This window comes from Salvia hispanica, chromosome 1, assembly GCF_029641045.1.
Source record: "Salvia hispanica isolate PSC_SH4W2 chromosome 1, Shi_PSC_v1, whole genome shotgun sequence".
NCBI classification, from domain to species: Eukaryota; Viridiplantae; Streptophyta; class Magnoliopsida; order Lamiales; family Lamiaceae; genus Salvia; species Salvia hispanica.
Genome location: NC_142692.1, coordinates 44,755,591 through 44,771,694, shown reverse-complemented (window position 1 = coordinate 44,771,694; position 16,104 = coordinate 44,755,591). Strand labels below are relative to the sequence as shown.

General features: G+C 38.1%; 2 protein-coding genes across 6 annotated transcripts; both read left to right on the top strand.

Annotated features, from left to right (window-relative positions):
- Nucleotides 1-431: 431 nt before the first annotated feature.
- LOC125223828 (CBS domain-containing protein CBSX1, chloroplastic-like) lies at nt 432-4,097 on the top strand. Of its 5 annotated transcripts, none has more exons than XM_089062672.1 (9): nt 432-815; nt 1,177-1,264; nt 1,346-1,410; nt 2,007-2,090; nt 2,207-2,303; nt 2,870-2,922; nt 3,247-3,362; nt 3,503-3,560; nt 3,646-4,097. In XM_089062672.1, the coding sequence occupies exons 1-9, from the start codon at nt 600-602 to the stop codon at nt 3,715-3,717; spliced, it is 849 nt and encodes a 282-aa protein (XP_088918798.1). In that variant the 5' UTR covers nt 432-599; the 3' UTR covers nt 3,718-4,097. The 5 variants fall into 5 exon arrangements, with proteins under 5 accessions (XP_088918798.1, XP_088918774.1, XP_088918832.1 ...); XM_089062648.1 differs by having other exon boundaries at nt 433-815; nt 2,207-2,315; XM_089062706.1 differs by lacking the exon at nt 2,007-2,090 and having other exon boundaries at nt 439-815.
- Nucleotides 4,098-12,657: 8,560 nt separating this feature from the next.
- Nucleotides 12,658-15,267, top strand: LOC125220579 (protein FAR1-RELATED SEQUENCE 5-like). The gene is made up of 5 exons (XM_089062022.1): nt 12,658-12,744; nt 13,211-13,502; nt 13,590-13,741; nt 14,302-14,546; nt 14,676-15,267. The coding sequence occupies exons 1-5, from the start codon at nt 12,658-12,660 to the stop codon at nt 15,265-15,267; spliced, it is 1,368 nt and encodes a 455-aa protein (XP_088918148.1).
- The last annotated feature ends 837 nt before the right edge of the window (nt 15,268-16,104 follow it).

The window sequence follows — 16,104 nt, the reverse complement described above, 5'->3', positions numbered from 1 at the left end:
TGAAATTAGACAAACTTTATGGGACAGACGAAAATGGAAAAATGGGACAATCTTTGTGGGACGGAGGGAGTAGTAAAAAAAATTGTTGGACTCTAGGTCTTTGATGCAAGATGAGTGGTGAACGAATTGTCCAAATTGCCCTTTAAAGGCCCTAAGGGCATTTTCGTCCGGAAAAAAATTCAAAATACCTCAATTAATATTACAAGAATGAACGTAAAATGATATTTTAATCATATTTTATTATAAAATAATGTACGTGATTTTTTAAGTCAATCTTTGGGTTCCGATTTTCGGCACCGATGAATATTTTTATGTGAACGACGATACTTGAGGCCTGAAAATTTTATAGCGAACAGTATGAAACCCTTTTATTTGTAAAGAAAAAGAGGAAAATGAAACAGTAAAACGTGATGAAAGAAATTTCCCCAATTTACACCGACCTGATTTGGCGCTAGTAGAAATGGAACGAGCACGCAAAGGCGGAAATTCAACCGTTAAATAACAGTCACCCACCTATCACACAAGGAATGTGAAATATCTCACTCTCTCTTTCCCCATCCCACCTAAATCCCTTGATTTTTTCCAATATCTGCGCGCTCATGGACTCGATTTCTCTCGCCGCCGGTCTCCACGCCATCGTTCCGCGTCCGGAGGCAGTCTCAACCGTCCATGGCCGCAGTCTACCCTGCAGCAGCTCCTTCTTCCGCGCGCCCGCCGCCTCTGCAAGTAGTTCCGTCAGGCGGACTCAGTTTTCAAAGTCTCGCCGGCTGGATGCCTTTTCATTCGCCTCCAACGGTTCCACCAGTTCCGTTCCCGTAAGTAGTCATTTTCACCTCTGCCTTGGCTACACGTTTGTAATTGTATGAGTCTTACGAAGATATGTAAACAAATTGAACGACTGCTAGTGAGCTTCTATCGAATAGAAAGTCATACGAAGATATGCTTACATGTTTCACTCTGGTTGGAGGATTTCAATGACGCTCAACGCTCTGCTTTCAATTCAAATATTTTAGGATCTGGCCTTACCAATACTTTACATATTCCTCTGATCTATTGATTGGATGATTAGGTTGGTTGAATTCGTAATTTAGGAAGGAACAACTGGTAAATCTTGTAGTTTTAAAGCGTTATGCAGTGTTTATCTTTATGCACTTGGTATCCTCTTGTCACTTACAGACACGAGAAGGGATCTATACTGTTGGTGATTTTATGACGGGGAAAGAGCATTTGCATGCGGTAAAACCTACAACTACTATTGATGAAGGTATTTCTCATGCATCTTTGTTAAAAATGTGTCTTGCTTTGGTTTAGTCTTTTTGCTGAAATGTGTTCTCTTAAATTACAGCTCTGGATATCCTTGTTGAGAAACGAATCACTGGATTTCCTGTGATTGATGATGACTGGAAGTTGGTAAAGTTAGCTATATCTGCTATATTTTATGTTTTGCTTGAAAGAACATCTGCGTGTTTTGAGGGGTTATATAGATGGTATGGCTTTTGCTTAACCAGTAAACCACATTTAGAAATTTTAATATGCATTATTGTTGACTTGACTCTGTCCCTCAAATTCTATAATCTTGATGATTATTCTGATGGACTGTTGGATATGTCTCACTTTACCAGTTCTTGAGAATAAGAGGGTTTTAGCTCCCCATAACATTATATTGTGTGCTTCCAAAAGTATAATTAGCCCCACCAACCACTGATATGAAACTGCTGTTGTTGGTTAGCTCATATCAGAAGTGAAACTCTATAGTTGCATTTTGCCAAGATATTTAATTAAAATGAGAGGGAGCCACATTGGTTTGCATATTGTGATGACTATGCTGACGGATTGTTGATATGTTGCACATAATCGTTTGTGGTAAAGGTTCTTGAGAGAAAAAGGAAGTGCTAGATTTCCATAGCAATGATGTAAATTCTGCTAAGAATATTATTGGGTTACTCTTACTCAGACAAGTGGCTTCTAAAGTTCAATTGAAATGTTTTGGTTGGTGATTACCTCAGGGAATATTTGCACAAGTCAGATTTGAACCAAGAGAGGCTATTGTTCATGTATCATGCAGCATATATGAATTATCTTCTATCCCTGTAACCTTCGGTTCTATATCATGATAGTTTTCATTTAAATTTTGAGACATGTAGTTGTTTGATGCAGGTTGGTGTTGTTTCTGACTATGATCTATTGGCATTGGACTCCATCTCAGGTACTCCCTCCGGAACGGAAAAGTATAAATTTTTGGTTGGACACGGGTTTTAATACAATTGGTAAAGTAAGAGAGAGGATGAGAAATGATAGTGGAGGTAATATTAGTGGTAAGTGGGCTCCACATTTTAGTAGCGTAGTTGTATTTCCAAAATTAGAAAGTTCATACTTTACAGGGACGGATGGAGTATACTTTAGGTGGATTCCAGTGTGTGTTACCTTTGTTTTCCATACAAATCTAGAATTCCAGAATGCTTTGTTAGAGATGACAATAGCTGGTGGTATTATTGGTTATTAGATGAATTCGTTATGCCATTAAGTTCTAGCTATTCTATTTAGAATCCCTTGGAGGACGTTTTTGTTGAATTATTTGTGGTTTTTAGGCTTTAAGCAGTTAGAATTGCAAACATGCATGATTTGGTTGGTAGGTGTAGCACACATAGATTTCTCCATTATGATGTGTTTTATTGCTCATGTCAGATGATTATAATCCTTTTGTCTGAGATAGATGTTTTCTTTTTTCCTTGGTCATTACTTTGCTTCCATCAAATAGTCATATCCTACCTCAAATTTCTGTGGGAGTGACCTGGGCTTGGATTCTCCTTGGTAGAGGCTACTTTACATGATGCTATTTTCTTATGTTTTATTTCTTTGTCAAATGCAGGTGGTGGACAACAGGAAATACCTATATTCCCAGATGTTGATAGCTCCTGGAAAGTATGTACTATAACTTTTCCTTATATAACAAGTCTGGCAACTAGTATGAATTTGTTTCTTCTAGATTTCCAGCAAAGATTGTTTGACTTTCGAGTTCTAGTATGATTCTGTAAACATCTCACTACCATGTATAGTGGTTCTGTGTATGGCCTGCAATCATTTTGGGAAAAGTGAGAATCGTAGTTTTTACTTCTTTTTGCATAGTTTATGAAAATCTGTCTTAGTTATTGATCTCTCTTTGTTCTTGTTACAATGAACAAGATTAAGTTATCAGGGTAGTATTTTGTCAATCAGTTCTGATAGTTTATGTTTATCTCATGGCAGACATTCAATGAAATTCAGAAGTTACTCAGTAAAACTAATGGGAAGGTTATCAGTGACGTTATGACTCCTGCTCCCCTTGTCGTCCGTGAAAATACCAATCTTGAGGATGTTGTGAGGTATTTTGCGATTTCCTTTTCCTTTTAATGTGTATTCATAATGATATCTGTTAGTTTTTTTTTGGCAGAGGGGACCTAGGTGAAAGAGGCAATATGTTCTTGATTGTTTTTGTGTTGATATTATATTGATGTTGTTGTAGGATATTGCTTGTAACAAAATTCCGGCGGCTACCGGTTGTTGATGGTGAAGGAAGGCTGGTATAATGACTGTCTCCACTTCCTTCATTTCAGTACATATTTATTTAGAAATTCGTCATACAACTTTGTGTTTTCCTTGTGATAGGTTGGGATTATTACGAGGGGCAACATTGTGAGAGCTGCTCTTCAGATAAAGCAGGCTGGTGATCAATTGTGATGGTGTCCAAATTAATACATGTCATGCATGACCTTAAGTAAAGTTATACGGGATACATGATTCTCGGGTGATCTGTTGCCGATGCCACTACATCAATTTGTGGAATATCGACACACTGCAACCTTCTACTGATATTTGGCAGTCACGACTGCGTAGGTAAGCCAGAAGGTGTCAATTATATCGACGAGCACTCCATTCTGGTGCATCATCTTCATATAAGTTGTAGTTATGTTTGTATTTTTCGGCATTCGATAGATTACAGAACTGTAGTTATGATCAAAGGTGGACATGGATAGTGTGATTTATCTCTCATGGTCCTTAATGCCTTACGCGATGAACAAATATGTGATATATCTAAGATTTATAGTCATTTCGATGAATCTGATGATAGCTTAGAATCCAATTGTTCAATTTCTGTTTGTTTAATTGCCATTCTATAATGTGCCTGGATCAGTACGGTGAACTTGCTTACACTTTTTAATGAAATAGGATGCCTTTTTTTGAGCATCTGACTTTAGCCATAATCATCATCTTATGAAAAAACTTGTACAAGTAACTTAGTATAATTCAATTTGTTACTCAAACGCATATCATCTCCTTTGTCGAATTGGAGTTTCTACCAATTCCTTTTTTATAGTGAAAATGTTGATTGAGTGATGATCTTCTTATTGAAGCTCATTATCCTTTTGATAAAACCGAGTTACTACTTAATACCATCCTCCTCTTAATTGAAAAAATCTAGTAACGCCAAATCATGTGAAGCATAGGTTGTATCCCTGTATTTTAACACCCAGTGTAAATTCAATTATGGAATCAAGAGAGATCAGAACAAAAATGTACTAACGGACAACTTTTGATATCCCAAAGCGTGAAGAGCTACACACTAATCAATATAACATGCTCACTAATTTAAGAACACTACGATGAATATCACAATATTTGGGAACCTCACAAAATTCTCAATATATGAATAGGATTATCGTATAAATAAATATTTCTCTTTATTCTAAATTTAATAGCCACTTTTGTCATTTTGATCGGTCTCAATTTTGTTTCACTTAGCATCTTATTTCATTAGTTTATTTTAGAGCATCTCCACCGGCGGACGTCCCGGTAGGACGTCGCGGAAGTCGACCGGACGTCTGCCATTGTGAAGGAAAATGTCGGACATCCCGTGAGGACGTCGGATATCCACGCGACGGGCGGGCGGACGTCCGACTTAAAATTTAATTTTTTTTAAACTCTATAAATACGGCTCGTTGAACTTCATTTCATTCACACCACTTGTGTTGACAAGTTTTTCTCTCTAAACTCTATTTTCAAGTTTATCTAGAATGGCTAGTAGTCGTGCGGGTGGTAGTGGCGGGGGCGCTAGTGATAGTGATAGTGATAGTGAGAATGAATTGGATGTCGCTGTGGAAGGGGCGGTTGATCGATTGCTACGGCAGAGGCAGCAGCGGCGTCAGCAGGCGACGGTACCTCGGCCGATCTATCGGCGACATCATGGACCCTGGGACCACATTGCTGCACATATTCGGTTGTATCAGGACTACTTCGCTCCGCAACCGCGTTTTGGGGATGCCTTATTCCGGCGACGTTTTAGGATGCATCGTCCGCTGTTTATGCATATCGTGGGTGCTTTAGAGAGAAGATACGAGTATTTCAGGATCAGGGACGATGCGGCCGGCAAACCCGGACACACGCCCTTACAGAAGTGCACTGCCGCAATCAGGCAACTGGCGTACGGAGGCCCGGCCGACATGTTCGACGAGTACCTCCACATTGGCGAGTCGTCAGCCGTCGAGAGTCTGCAAAATTTTTGCGCGGGAGTTAGAGAGATATTCGGGGATCTCTATCTTCGGAGTCCGAGCCCCGAAGAACGCCAGCAGCTGATAATTATGCACGGGTCAGTGCACGGTTCCCTGAGATGTTGGGCAGCATAGATTGTATGCATTGGGAGTGGAAGAACTGCCCCGCCGCCTGGAATGGGATGCACACTTCCGCCTTCAAAGCCAAGCATCCCACGATGATCCTTGAAGCTGTAGCTGACTACCGGTTGTGGATATGACATGCTTATTTTGGAGTCGCCGGGTCGAACAACGACATCAACGTCCTCCAGTCGTCGCCTCTATTCAACGATCAGTGCAATGGCGTTGGTCCCGCCATCAGTTTCATCGCCAACGGCAACCAACACAATATGGGATACTATTTGGCGGATGGGATATGCCCAAACTGGCCCGTCTTTGTGAAGACGATCAAGCATGCGATCGGACAAAAGAAGTCCTACTTTGCGAGCCGTCAGGAGGCAGCGCGCAAGGATGTTGAGCGGGCATTTGGTGTGCTCCAGAGTCAATGGGCGATGGTGAAGGGTCCTTCACGGATGTGGTATATTCCCAACATCGGCGACATCATGTGCGCATGTATCATTTTGCACAACATGATTGTCGAAAGTGAAGGTGACGAAATGACTCAGTGGACCAACGAAGATGATACGGGTGCCGGTCCAAGCCACGGCGTGGCCAGCGCGAATGTGAACATGGGGGTACCTCATGGAGAGGTTGAGCGGTTGCGCGCATTTGCCGACATGCGGCAAAGAGATGCCCATATTCGACTTCAGGAGGATATCATCGAAGAGGTTTGGAGGCGGAGGGATGGACGTTGATGTGGTTAATTTTTTTATTGACTATGTAGTTTTTTTTTCGAATAATGTATTTTTTTAATGAATATTCGTATTTCCCCGTTCGTATTCGTGTCGAAATTTTAATTCCGTAAATTTTATAATTGTGAATTTAATTTTATTGCGGGAAGTCCTAGTGGGAAGTCCTAGTGCAGGGGAAGTCCTAGTGAGGTGGCAGTGGGATGGGAAGTCCTAGTGATGACGTGGCAGGAAGTTTTTGTGGGAAGTCCGCCACCGGAGATGCTCTTATTAATGTTCTAACTAACACACTAACACAACTTCCGCCGTCATTTCCCTTGTTCTCTCTTTGCTTTACCAATTGCTTCCCCCACTATCTCTTGCTTTACCAATTGCGCATTAAAACCTGTGCCTTACAAAATTAAACTAAACCACACATTTTTCATTTGTCCGAATTTTTCATTAAAAAGACACATCATTCGCTCTTCCATTTGTTGCTCCCTCTTAGCCGCTTCCTCCCGTGCCATTGCAATTTTCCTATATGAATCAACTTGCATCAGTTGTTCCCTCTTCTCCACTTCCTCATGCACCATTGAAATTTTCCTATCTGAATCGGCCTGCACTTTTTCAATTTGTCGTTTGACTTTATGTCGTGCGACTAATTCACAGAGTAACTTGATCTATCATCATCTTCTATATTATTTTTTGTGGATTCTCCTTCCACATTATCTGGTGAGATTCCATCATCCAACATCTATTTCTACATAATACGTGTGGCGGAGGATCATAGGAGAGTGACTTTGAGCGTCCGACAGTAGCTCCTCGAGGCATTTCTACACAATAGACAAAGCATAAACACAGTGGTCATCTATTAATATATATATAGTGCTCGGTTAATCCGTGTAAAGCATCATAAGCTGTCTTTCTTGCCTTCTTCCCTTGGCTGAACTTGATAAACTTATGCTTAGTTTAAGAACTGTTAGCAGCAAGGGAGAAATCTGATAATCAACAGAAACTCAAAAGTAAAAACATTCAAATATTATAATACTAACCGAACCAAATACCCGGTTAACCGATATCAAAAGGAACCAAAATTGAAGCACCAGAACCGAAACCGAAACCGAATTGGCCTCGGTTCGGTTCGGTCCTAGTTAACCGAACCGTAACCGAAATTCCAAAAAAATAAAAATTTATGCGGTTCATAGGTGTCGTAGGAAATATGCCCACCCTAGCCATCACTTGCGCTACATTGCATATTTTGTATTTATACTTATATTAAGAATATGTATGTACTTTGTATTAGAAATTAAAAAAATAAAAACAACCTATTTATAACATGCTTAATCCAACAAAATAAAAAAGTTTACAACCTGCTCAATCCAAAAATTGAAATATTTATAGAAGTAAACAACTTCAAGTCTCAAAGCTCAATCAAATATACAACCTACTTATAATATGCTTAATCCAAAAGTTGAAATATTCAAATACAAAGCTTACAACCTGTTCAATCCAAAAGTTGAAATATTCAGTAAACAACTCCAATTTCAAAGATTCCAAAACAACAATATCTATCCATCAAAATTTACAACCTACTTAATTCAACAACCATTCAAAGTTTAAAAAAAAAAAAACACTCCAAGTTCAATATTTTCAAATTCTAAAACAAATGCACGATAAATTTAACTTTGATCATTATCACTTTGCCATCCTTACGGAGTGCCTCCACCGCTGTAAAAAATAATACAGTAAATTAAAGAAAATGAGTTAAATATATAAGTAAATAGCAATGAATTACTTACTTTCATAGTATTGCTTTTAAAAAAATGGTATTGGTTCTCCTTCTTCCTCCATGAGATTGGCAGATCTAGAACTAGATCTCAACCAATCCTCGGGGCATATCAAAGCTTCAACCATTTCCGTTGCCAGAGAGTTTCTAAATAACGACAGCACTTTCCCCCCTCCCCCCCCCCCAAAGTTGAATGCCGACTCAGAAGCAACGCTTGATATATGAATAGCAAGGATATCTTTAGCCATATCTGATAGAAAAGGAAAGGAAATACTGTAGTCTTTCACCACATAAGAATGTCAAAATGCCCATGTTCAATGGCCTTGTATTGCCTCTCTGCGAAGTAACGAGTGAGCTCTGAGCTACCATCTTCATCGTCATCATCCTCACTAGTAACACAGGGAATGTTACAAGAACTTTACCAAGAAATCGTAGATCAGTCGATCTATTCGACATTTGGCTACCTGAAGCTGTTCGTGGTTGTGCTTGGTCAGCCATTGGAGTGAATTCTCTCTTGTACAACTCAAATAAGTCAAAGCTTTCTCAACTCCTCTGCCAACTCATTTGCCCGTGCATCACTATACACCGTCTTCAAACAATGTTGCACATGCTTCATCTTTTATCTAGGATCCAACATTGTAGCAATGTATAAAATTTTGTTTATGTTTGGATTAAACTCATATTCCTCTAACCAATACTTACCAAGCTTTTCCATCATCTTCTTGGCCATGAATCTAACCTTAGCATCTTCATCATTCTTCAACCATTTTATGATAATGAATAAGTCACGCATCTCCATAAAAAATGAATGTGATGTGGCATAAGAGACAAGTCATATCATAAAAAGATTGGAGAAAACTACACATCTTCCTCACTTCAATCCAATCTTCTTCTCCAGGTACGCCAACTGTGAGGTCATTGTTGTGAGTGCTGGGGTTTGGTGCCCCTTGCATAGCGGAAGACTTGTACAAAACAAATAGATCAGATACGAATCTATTTGACCGATTATGCGATTAATCAATTCACATGTTAAACAGATAATTGCATGCTAGAACGCAAATAACTCATGCTTAAAGAAAGTAAATTCTAAACATGAATACTATGGTTTAGAGTTACCGATTTGATTCTCCAAAGAATCGACGATTGCTTGCGCCTTCTCCACGATGATCTTCAATACTAGACCACAGATCTTCTGACTGGTTCCCGAACTGTATCTCGATATCAGCGTGGGCTGATCTTATTAAAATATTAGGACTCGAATAAAGAAGACATAACTTTTTCACGGAGGAGGAGCTGAAAAACTCACGAAGGAGAAAAGAATAATAAAAAAAAAGTCTCCTTCTCCTTTTTAGGAGTAGGCGTGTTTTTCATTCTAAAAACATAAATCTGTCTCCTTTATTCTCCTATTTATATTAAGTTCATATTGGGCCCAGTTAGGGATCTATGGAAGGTTTTGGATATGAGCTCCTCCAATTAGCTTTTTACTAATTAAATTGAACCCCAATTTAGTATAAGCTTTTAATTGGAATATTACGAGCAGCCACTATAGAAGTAATATTGCACTCCCCATCCAAATCCGAAATTACAAGTAATCCGGGTTTCCATTTTGTTTATTATTTATTTCCTGCGCTTAAGATATAAATGTCCATTAATTAATTAATGCCTGCTATGGACTTAATTAATTAACATCTTATTAATTCCAAGAGTGGACTCAGCAAGAAACACTTATTTATTATTCATGGAATAATTAAATTCCAACTGGCCAATTTTCCGAATAATAAAACCTTGTTCGAGCTCCTCTTGAGGACATTATCAAACGAGACTCACCTCGCACGCGATTCAACATAATACCAATCCTAGCAACGCTAGATATTAATCACCACTACCCAATATATCAGGATTATTGGGTTGCGAAAAACCCGCACCATTTGATAAGTCAAAGTAGTGCATAATCAATACCGTATGCTCAATTCTAACATATGTAGATTAAGAAATAGTTATTTATCAAGACCTAGTCTTTCAGTAGATAGCATAAAGACACGTCTTGCTGTTAGATCCATTCAGTGCTATACCATACCAACGTCATCTTATTTCAGTAAGGCTTAGAAATAATCGGACTGACATTGCAACCTTTCACGATAGGTAGTCTAAGCCTATCCGGGTTGTGAAATTCTTCTTTTTCTTTTGCAAAGCATTGCATAGAATCGACTGTGTTACCTTAAAGTGGACGTCGTCCACAACCAGTCTCCTAAGCAAAAGACTTAGACTTTGTTTGCATCTTATACATTTAAATGTTTATAAAACATCTTATAAATGCTCAAGCAAACACAATGTAATAATATACGGATTACATTCGTGCGAAACTGCTCGAATAATACTAAATTAGGTTAAAAGTGAATTATAGAGTTTTACGTATACAAGCAAGATTCTATTCGAGCGAAACTTGCTCGAAACATGCTTTTCAGTATACCAAACCTAACAGTGAGGTCATTGTGTTTCAAGTTTCTCAAATCCCTACCAAACTGGGGAGTGACGTTGCTAAACAGCTTCATAACCGGCTCATATGGCAATGCCGTCTCAAGCATTAAGTAGGTCGAGTTCCATCAAGTAGGTACATCTTGACACAAGACTTTTTTGGTATCAACCTTACATACCTTGGCAATATCCTTGAAGGCCTTAGACCTAGCTGATAAATCCTTTATCCATTTCACAGCTTCTCTAGCTCGTACAACAACCATGCCTATTTGTTTCATGCCGTCCTCGACAACCAAGTTAAGTATGTGTGCAACACACCTCTAATGAAAATATTGCCCATTGGCAACAAGCATGCCTCTCGTATTGAAGGTGGACTTCATTTCCTTGATTGCTACACCATTGTTTTTAGTTTTTAGCATTGTCCATAGTGCAACAAAAAAACCTTTGAATACCCTAGTTCATAAGTGCCTTTATCAACACCTTAGCAATATCATCCCCCTTATGACTAGTAATGTCAACGAAGCTTATTATTTTCTTGTGCAGTCTCCATTCCTTGTCGATGAAATATGATGTAACACAAATAAAGTTTGTGTTATTGACTCCAGTCCAACAATCGGTAGTAATTGATACACTACCCATGCCTGGTCACTTTCAATAGTTCCCTCTCCTCTAGAAACATCTTCAACCTCTGTAAGAAGAAGGCTCGCCCCCCATACTCTACTACAATATCATGGATCTTCTAAGTGTTTCAATATCCAAAAGTGTGGGCCCTCAATCTTGCCCAAATCCCCTTGTATTCACGCCCAAGTGGCTCGCAATTGCGCCCACCACAACATCGTAACAAATAGTACCCGCTTTCCTTTTTAGGCTCGCTCCAAATTCTTCACAATGTAGTAGGTCATGTTCACTGGCCTTCTGTGGACGAGGCACCATAGCAAGAACAGCTCGTCCTTCTGGACACTCCTTGTTTCGGCCTGGGCAAAGGGATGATTATTGCATGCCTTCTGGATCAAGCGGAGAACTAGGTTCCGGATTATAGAGCTTTTAGCCCGGCTGGCCTTGAACCCCTTGGTCTATAAAGTGATGTCATTCCAGAATCTGCTATTCTTGAACTCCATCAGCATGTCAAATTCGACCGTCTACAAATGCAAAGTATTAGATCATAATGTAACCAAAATTTAACTACTCAAACAACCAAACCAAGTGAAAGTACTCCCCCAAACTTAGCTAAAATCATATTAATAATTAACAAGTTAGCATAAGGAGTACATTTAACTATTCAAACCAAAAACATTTAACCACTACAACAATTTATCCATTCACGAGATAAACAAAGACATACATAACTGAACACAAACATATACTTCTTCCATCCATAAAAAATAGTCTCATTTGTGGACGACTCGGGTTTTAATGAGAAGTTGACAAAGTAATAGAGAAGGATAAAAATATAGGTAAAGAGTTCTGATCAATGTCGAACCCTTCTTAAAGACCGAACTAGAGACCAAATTAGGACCCTTCATTTTTTAAATCTTGTGGTTATGATTAATTTGCAATTAAATTAATATTTTATTCAATAAAAACTTGCTCAGGGGTATTTTAGGAAATCAATTCTCAGCATACATAACGTGATTCTCTTTGTCTCAATCTCTTTGAATTTTCACACAATCTTCTTTAATTCTCTCGCAATCAACAATATGCTCTGTCGATCTTCTTCAATCTGCCATCCACGATCTGCGTCGATCTTCTTCATTCCACGTTCAATTCAATTTCGCAATATTCACGTTCAATTCACATTGCAGCTGGTGTTTCATTCTTTTTGGGCTCATCAAAAGCTGCTGGAGGGGATCGGCCGGTGGCGGCGGCGCGCTTGACGATTTGGGTGGCGCTGAGCCTTAATTCACGAGTTCTGCTTCAATTTCTCAATATTCTGACTTTCATGGAGAATATCGACAGATTGAGATCTACTTCAACAAATACTGCGGTTGAAGACGGATTAAGATCTACATTAACATGATCTACATCGATCAATGATGGATCAATTATGAATGGTCTTAGAAATCCAGGAGGCTCTATTTTTATTACAGATTCAGATTCAGATTCAAAGCTAGAAGCAGTTCTGCAGTTGAAGGTTCATGACTTTTTCTAATTGAGCAATGTGTTATCTTCGATTTTTTTCATGTTTGTAGTGTAAACCGATTAATAATGAAGTAAATGGTCGGAAAAATGAGCTTAAAACTACGTTGGAACGTTGACCCATGAGCTTAAAACTAATGAAGTAAAACATATTTATTTCATGTTTGTAATGTATACGCGATTTGTACTCATAATGAACTAAACTTTGGTTATCCTGAAGTAATAACAAGTAAAACTGAACTTCTGTTCTTGTTGAATATTATATGCTATGCTGATATTATTGTAGTATATATGCGAGCTGCACTCATAATGAACTAAATTGTTTTTATTATGAAGTAATAATTGGTAAAACTGAAATTTTGTTCTTGTGGAATGAATATGGTTTGTTTGTTTAAATTTTCCACTAACAGTAGTTTGTATGTTTTATAATAGTGTCATACTTACCTGATTGTCCATCCCAGCTGAAGCCTTACATTGGACAGATTTTTCTTAAACTTGATGATGCTACTGAGTTCTATAATAAGTATGCACGACATGTTGGGTTTGACACTCGCAAACATGGATCAAAAAAGAAGGTGGATCATATTACATGGTTGTATGTTGTGTGCAGTAGAGAAGGTCAGAGGAAAATGAAAATGCAAGGGCATGAGTCAAAACGTAGACGTTCTTCTAGGAAGTGTTTTTGCAAGGCTAAAATTGCTTTTAAGTTTTGTAAAGGAATTGGTTATGTTGTCAATCAATTTGATGAAAGACGTAATCATGATATGGTGGAGTTACGCCATAAGCGATTCATGAGGCTGAATCGCAACATTGACCTATTGCATTAGAAATTTATACTAGATTGTGCAAGTGCAAACATAGGCCCTACATTGACTTTTAAGTTGCCGAATGAGGTTCTTGGTGGGCTGGATCATGTTGGCTGTACGGTCGTAGAAGTTCGAAACTATAGGCGCGACTTGAGAGCATTTACTAGTGGGGCAGATGCACAAATGGTACTTAATGAGATGAGCCGGAAGAAAGAGAATTGTCCAGCATTCATTTATCATTTTGAGGTGAACTCTAAGGATAGGCTCACTCGTCTTTTCTGGTGTGATCCCACTGCTAAGAAGAATTTCCATCTCTACGGTGATATAGTATCGTTTGGCACAACCTATTCAACTAATATGTACGAACAATATGTTGTTTATAATGAAATGATTATTGATGTGATAAACTTGTATATGCATGAAACGTTTACTGAATTAATGCAATAACTCAACGGAATGTACTAGTAATAGTCAATAATGAATTAATAGTCCACTTATGTAAAACTCTAACTGTATGAAGTATATACCTTACAAAATGAACTAATTATAACTGCCTTTTTGATGAATGGATGTAATACAAGTACTGCATGATATTTGCATCATTCACTGGAAAAGACAACCATGGGAGACATGTAGCATTTGGTGCATGCTTATTATCTAAGGAAAATGCCGATTCCTTCTCATGGTTGTTTGAACGTTTTGTCAAATGCATAAGTTCTGCACCAAAATTGATCATTACTGATCAGGATTTGGGAATGAAGGTTGTTGTGGAAAGAGTCCTTGTTGATACAAGACATCGATGGTGCATGTGGCACATCATGTTTAAGGTTGTGGAAAAGTTACCAAAGAATCTACTTGTCAATGAAGACTTGAAAAAGGAGTTAAACAATTGTGTGTGGTCTGAGTTGATAGAACCTGAAGAATTTGATGAAGCATGGGATAATGTAATGGAAAAATATGGGCTTAAGGACCATGAGTGGTTTTCCTCGATGTTTGCCTCACAAAAATTTTGGGTATGTATCCTTCTTTGGAAACATATTTTCTATATGATGATGTATTTCTATCCTTATTCTGAAGTATATTTGATAACTAATGAACTACATGTGTCTGCATACTATAGGGATTTTCCAATGAGTTCACTAATAAAGACCACATCAATATCTGAATCTCAGAACATATTCTTCAAGAGGTACTCCAAGTCTCATTCTAATCTTGTTGAATTTCTTATGAATTACAACAATGCATTGGATGGCCAAAGGAGCAACAACAATAGGCTTGAATACTTGGATTTTAACAAGATTCCAACTTTGAAAACAAATTCAGCCCTCGAGAGGCATGCGTCGACAATCTATAGTGATAGTGGTTTCAAACTACTTCAAAGTGAGATTGAGGAAGCAGTTGATAATGTCACTATGGTGACAGTGTCAATCATTGGTGAGAATAAGATTTATGTGGTCAACGACATGTTCTCGAAGAACTGGACTGTGTCATACTCCACATCTTTTGCTTCATATGCATGTAGTTGTAAGATGTTTGGGAGGATTGGGCTTGTATGCAGTCACATTTTTTGGGTCTTGAGAAACAAAAAAATGAAATTAATCTCTAATGAGTTACATGGAGGACGTTGGCTGAAGTCTAAATTTGTCAAGGCTATGCATTGTGGTTTTGATGATGATATTGAAACATTTATTGTTGTGGATGAGACGAAGTAGGAATACAGGGATATGCAAGGAGATTTTTATGATATTGCACGGCTTATTGAAGGAGATGGTGATAAAATTCATGCATTTAGACATATTATGGCTAAAGAGGTACTTAAAATTCGTGCATTTTTATGATATTGCACGGCTTATTGAAGGGAGAAAAGAGGTACTTGGTGAGGGAAATGTATTGTCCATAAGTGAAAAGAGACAGATGGTTGAGAATTTATATGGCTCAGAGTGAAATAGAAGTTCATCCGTGTGATGTCGTCAAAACCAAGAGTCCCGGTCGACGGCTTTCATGCCTTGAGAAAGAAATGAGAGAGATGTCCAAGCCTGGTCGGAAATGTGCAAAATGTGGCGAGGTTGGTCGGCATGATTCAAGAAATTGTGACAAGATACAGGAGGAGAAGAACAAGAAAAAGAGGAGAAACCAATGTTGAAGCTTGTTGTTTTGTTCTGTTCCAATAGTTCTGTTCCAAAATTTATTACTTCATTCAAATATTTATGTTCTTCATTCCTTTAGTTCTGTATTTCAGTCTTGTAGTTTCTTACTTCATTTACATTTTGAATTTGAATTTGTTTAAACTTTTTGCAAGCTTAAAGAGAATGGACTGAAGTGTTTATATAATGCCTTATTTGTTCTTTATTATGACATTTTTCTTAATCTTACTTTGATATATTTTCCAATTTTCAATCACTTATCAATAATCAATAGATCTCAGAAATGAACTAAATATGGTACCCAATGCAGTATTTCAGGCTAATACTGAACAACATTTAAAGAGGAAAAACCAATGTTGAGGCTGGTTGTTCTTTTTTCCAAATGTTACTTCATTCGGATATTTA

Coding starts and splice junctions, on each gene's coding strand:
- LOC125223828 (XM_089062648.1), top strand. CDS start 600: ATGGACTCGATTTCTCTCGCCGCCGGTCTCCACGCCATCGTTCCGCGT. Junction 2,316..2,869: donor TAGTGGAGGTAATATTAGTG/GTAAGTGGGCTC, acceptor TGTCAAATGCAG/GTGGTGGACAACAGGAAATA. Junction 2,923..3,246: donor ATGTTGATAGCTCCTGGAAA/GTATGTACTATA, acceptor ATCTCATGGCAG/ACATTCAATGAAATTCAGAA.
- LOC125220579 (XM_089062022.1), top strand. CDS start 12,658: ATGAATGGTCTTAGAAATCCAGGAGGCTCTATTTTTATTACAGATTCA. Junction 13,503..13,589: donor CAATCAATTTGATGAAAGAC/GTAATCATGATA, acceptor AATTTATACTAG/ATTGTGCAAGTGCAAACATA. Junction 14,547..14,675: donor CATGAGTGGTTTTCCTCGAT/GTTTGCCTCACA, acceptor TGCATACTATAG/GGATTTTCCAATGAGTTCAC.